General features: G+C 43.8%; 1 protein-coding gene across 1 annotated transcript; it reads left to right on the top strand.

The window, feature by feature from the left end:
- Positions 1 to 263: 263 nt before the first annotated feature.
- On the top strand, positions 264 to 1,686 carry pou4f3 (POU class 4 homeobox 3; the record flags this gene model as incomplete). The annotated part of the gene is made up of 2 exons (XM_083910684.1): positions 264 to 380; positions 745 to 1,686. 2 exons carry the CDS (start codon positions 264 to 266, stop codon positions 1,684 to 1,686), a joined length of 1,059 nt encoding a protein of 352 aa, XP_083766810.1.
- Positions 1,687 to 5,105: the final 3,419 nt, after the last annotated feature.

Here is a 5,105-nt window from a genome sequence, read left to right as displayed (position 1 = left end):
CTGGTGGATTTATTCGACGCTTGCGCACACAGGCCAACATTTTGTAACTTGTAAGAGGAGTCAGTGGGAGGGAAGGAGGAGGGAGGCTGAAAAAGAAGGGGGAGGAGGAGGTGTGGGGCGGTTGGGGGCGATGCCGGGAGGCGCCGCCAATGTGAACAGCTCAGTCCGGTGAAGGAGAGCAGAGGAGCTCTGAAGCTGTCCGCCCCTTCGGCTTACATGTCAGGGGCCACACTGCTTGCGAGGTGCTCTCAGGGAGGAGGAGGATGACCATGAACGGCAAGCAGCATTTCTCCATGCACCCGGCTCTGCACGAGCCCAAGTACACCGGCCTGCATTCAGGCTCGGAGGGCATGCGCAGAGTCTGTCTGCCCGCCCCGCAGGTATGTTCAGGTCGCGGTAGACATGGTGGTGGAGTGGAGTGGGTTGAGAGGAGGAGGAGGTGGTGGTGGTGGGGAGGGGGTGATATCACACTGGAAAATGTCTGCTAAGTTGATTTGACAGGACTTTGTTCTATCCCCTATTTCCCCCCCTCACTCTCACTCTCACCCCCCTCCCATCTCCCCCTCCTCCCCCACGTCTATTCCACCGATGCTCTTGCTTTCATATTAATTTTTATGACCTGCGCTTTGAGGAGGGTTCTCTGCTCTCCTCGGCGCTGCATGCCTTTGGAAAATGTTTTTTAGATGCTGAGAGTTGCCTGACAGAATTCCCCACTGACTCCAGTATGCGCACTCTTGCTTGCAGCTGCAGGGCAATATATTCGGAGGCTTTGATGAGAGCCTACTGGCACGGGCAGAAGCTCTGGCGGCTGCTGACAGCATTGTCTCTCACGGCAAGAGTCACCCGTTCAAACCAGACGTGACTTACCATACCATGAGCAGTGTCCCCTGCACCTCAGCCTCCTCTTCTTCCTCCACCACGGTGCCCATCTCCCACATACCCTCCACCATCGCGTCCCATCACCACCACCACCATCACCTGGGACAAAGCCTGGAGGCCGGGGACCTCTTGGAGCACCTCTCCACCAGCCTGGCCGTGACCGGGATGGGTGCTCCGGAACCACAAGGGATGACTACGACGGGGCACCACCTCCACCAGCACCCCCACCACCACCTGCAGACCATGGGGCAGCTGCATCAGGCGATGGCCAACATGGCCCACCCTCACTCCTTGTCAGTGCACGGCGGCATGGCGTGCATCAACGACGTGGAGTCGGATCCTAGGGAGCTGGAAGCCTTCGCCGAGCGGTTCAAGCAGAGGCGGATCAAGCTCGGAGTGACCCAGGCGGACGTCGGGTCAGCGCTGGCCAACCTCAAGATCCCCGGAGTGGGCTCACTGAGCCAGAGCACCATCTGCAGGTTCGAGTCGCTCACTTTGTCCCACAACAACATGATCGCGCTGAAGCCGGTTCTCCAGGCTTGGCTGGAGGAGGCGGAGGCTGCGTACCGGGAGAAAAGCAACAAGCCGGACCTTTTCAGCGGCAACGAGAGGAAAAGGAAGCGCACGTCCATCGCGGCGCCGGAGAAGCGCTCTCTGGAGGCGTATTTTGCCATCCAGCCGCGGCCGTCCTCGGAAAAAATTGCGGCCATCGCGGAAAAGCTGGACCTGAAAAAGAACGTGGTTCGAGTGTGGTTCTGCAACCAGCGGCAGAAACAGAAACGGATGAAATACTCTGCGGTGCACTGAGTTTCACACACATCATGAATAAAATAGCCTACTACATTTTTGATCGAGTGATTAATAATAACCTAAGTAGCCTATAACTCACAGGGATCTGTCAACAGCTCTCGTCTGGGATTAAAAGACTTTGGTCTTTGAAGCTTTTCATTTCGTGTCACTCACACTGCACTTTGATGGATTTTTGTGATTTTGATATGGGACTTTATTATCAACGACGATGTTATCTATAAAAAACAACTGTGAGGAGGTGTTGGTGTTTGTTGAGCTCGTATCTTGCACTAAGAACGGATTTTCAGTAAATTCACCCTGGCAGTTCGTCACATTCAGGGATATTTCACGTTTAATTGTTTTTTTAAAATAACCATAAATTGAGTTTATTACTGTTGGGATATACTTTATAAAGAAAGACAGTGCAGTTGTGTTTTTGTGGAAAAAAGATAGAATTTGGAATTTGTATTGTTGGTCGTGGTCAGCGTTGACCTATCACCTCACATTATGCAGAAGTGTATTTTCACCTGTTGTTTTTTTTGAAGGATTAAACAACAATATCTCACACTTTACCAACACCACGATTTTTGCAATCATGTGATTGTGTTTCACGGACAGAAATAACAATTTAACTATGACACACTCAGTCTTTTTATCTTTATTCAAACAAATTAACTAAAATGACACTGATGCACACCAGTGTGGCTTTTGGCTGCTGCTGCTATATTTTAACATTTTAATGTGAATAGGTTTTTATTTATGTGGGATATATGGATTCATATAGCCTATGTTATTAACAGTATATATACACCATCACCTAATTTAAGTGTTTATTTTTTCCCTCACTCTTGTTGCAAAAAAAAGTGTGTGAAGTATAAACTAAATAAATAAATAATCGGTTATTTTCTAAAAATCCATCCGAAGCAACGACTTTTTGTTATTTGTGATTTATGGATTTTTTATTTATTTTTGGATTACACTGTTTTAATTATGAAACCTCTCCCGGGATTATAATTATATATATATATATATATATAGTGTCGTGTGTGATATAAGCGCCGCCGGGAAAATAAGGGCCCTCCGCATTCACAGCGGTTTTCACACATTCTGTGTGCGCGTCCCCTGCGCCGCTTCTAATGGCCCCTTCCTGTGTCTAATTAGTGGCGTTTTAATTATGGATGCCCCCCCTCATGTCGCAGGGGTTGTGTCTTGCATGCGTGGGACTTCTGAAATGATTAAGTCATGACGATGCAATATTAATCGTATATTGGTATAAAAACCAGGGGAAAAGTGGAGGAGCGGAGAGAGAGAGAGCAGGAGTCTGACTCTGGAGACTCTGGGGACGAAAGAGCGGCGGAGACACACAACAGGTATCAGGGCGGAGGAAATGATGTTATTTAGTGTATTTTTCCAGTTTTTCGTTCAGTAAGTATTTTTTTTCCATTTATGACTGCTTTTAATTTTATAATATATCAGCCAAAATTTAACAAACATCGCTTTTTCATTAATTACTGTATTGTTCTCTTTATTCTTATTATTATGTGATCAAATGAGGTATTTAAATTCTGAATATCTAGCTTGAATCGACTGTTATCTTGTACGAGTCAAAATACAGGATTTTTGGTAACAACAATAATGATGATGGTGATAGGTTAAAAATTTCTTCTTGGTAATATAATTGAGCTTAAATTTCGCCTATTCAGACAGAAAAAAATAGGTGTTTTTATTACCTTGACATGTTAACTTTATTTTTTCTATCTGACTGAACGAAATTTAAGCTAAAAAATGCGGCAGATGCCACATTCAAAAAACTAAATAAAAAAAAGAATAAAAATACTTTTAATAATCACTTTTCAATCGAAAATAATTTTAAAAAGTGCTTGCGTCTGGGTTCTTTCCCCACTGAGACTGCGTGTCGGTGGGTTGTTGCAGCCTTGCAGGGGATCAATACGTTTATGGCACTTATTAATATTCTCTTTGATGCTGAGCGGTGATTAATTACACTATATCTATAATTAATGGTAATGATATGATGATGGTGATAAAATGTATATAACCGAAAGCGATGAGGGTTATTTATTTCCTTAGTGAATGAATGAGGTGGTGGGGGTGTTTTTCTTTTGCATGTAAACGTGAGGTTAAAAGAAGGAGCTTCAGCACGTGAATAATTGAGTGTCTCAGTAATGCCCGGACTGATATCATAACGTCGTGGCTGTGAGGGTAAGTTGAGCTGAAAAGCTTGTGAGCTTTAGCAGCATGTGGCGACTGAGGCCACGTTAATAATTGAGCAGCAGCTCAAAAAGGTATAGGTTATACTGCTGTTTTTTTTGTCTCCTGTGGACATGGGTCACACAGGATAGTTTGGATGAATATGAAAACATAGACATGTTGATTTATGGTTGAGAATTAAGAGCTGAGCGTGGTGTTCCATAGAGATAATAGAGACAGTTGAGAGGTCAGGTGTGTGACATTTTTTAACAGAATGAGGATGAAAGCTCTGTGTAATTGCTAAAGAATGTACTGTATATGCACATACATGCACACACGGTCCACTCCACCGTCAAACACAAAGACACCCCCTAAAACTCAATAATTCATCCGACGCCAGCAGGAAACAAATGAAAATGTGACCAGAGCGAAAGAAGACAGCTCTCTGTGAGTCACCTTCTATTATCATCATCATCATCCTCCTCACCAGACGCCAAAGCAGCCTCTGCTGAGTCCTGAGTCCACATATGCATCACATACCTGTGCACACACACATGGATTGTGTTACTGCCTGGAAACCTGAGGACAGGGTGATGCAGGTGTCTTTTCTTCTGTCCATTTGGATCCCGTTGCCTTAGACGTTTTCTCTGCACTTGACTGCGCTGATCCACACGGTTCTTATGACTCTATATATGAGCAAAACAAACAAACAAAAGGTAAATAATGTGTGAGGTAAAAGCAAAAATGTATTAACTCATTGATCTTTGTCCACCAATTTGAAGGCTCTTCCATCTAGATTTTTAAGCATACATTAAGGCCGCTTATAGTTATTAAATGTCCTCTATAGACATAATTCAAGGGGAAAATGGGACTGACAGGCAAAGTGGCAAACAGGGGAAATAAGTGAATTATTCAAGGAACAGAAACTATTAATATAATGGATTAACTTACATCATTTATCATTTCATAAGCGTCTCAAGTGGCTTTTCCTGTCACTATAACAGCGTAACTTTTATATTGTTGGTAAGACAGTTTGCCGTATTTGCTGGGTTAGGGTTAATAATACAGTTAATTAATACATAAAGAGACAATAGATAGTTGCAGCCCTAGTTTTACACTTAATTTTGATCAAATCAATGATTATTATTAGGAAAATAACTTAAACTACAAGATTATTGATCCAATGCTGTCCTAACTAAACTCTACAGAGACAGTGTGTGAAATATATT

The sequence above is a fragment of the Microchirus variegatus genome, assembly GCF_963457635.1.
Source record: "Microchirus variegatus genome assembly, chromosome: 2".
Lineage (NCBI taxonomy): Eukaryota > Metazoa > Chordata > Actinopteri > Pleuronectiformes > Soleidae > Microchirus > Microchirus variegatus.
This window is presented reverse-complemented; position numbering and strand designations above follow the sequence as displayed.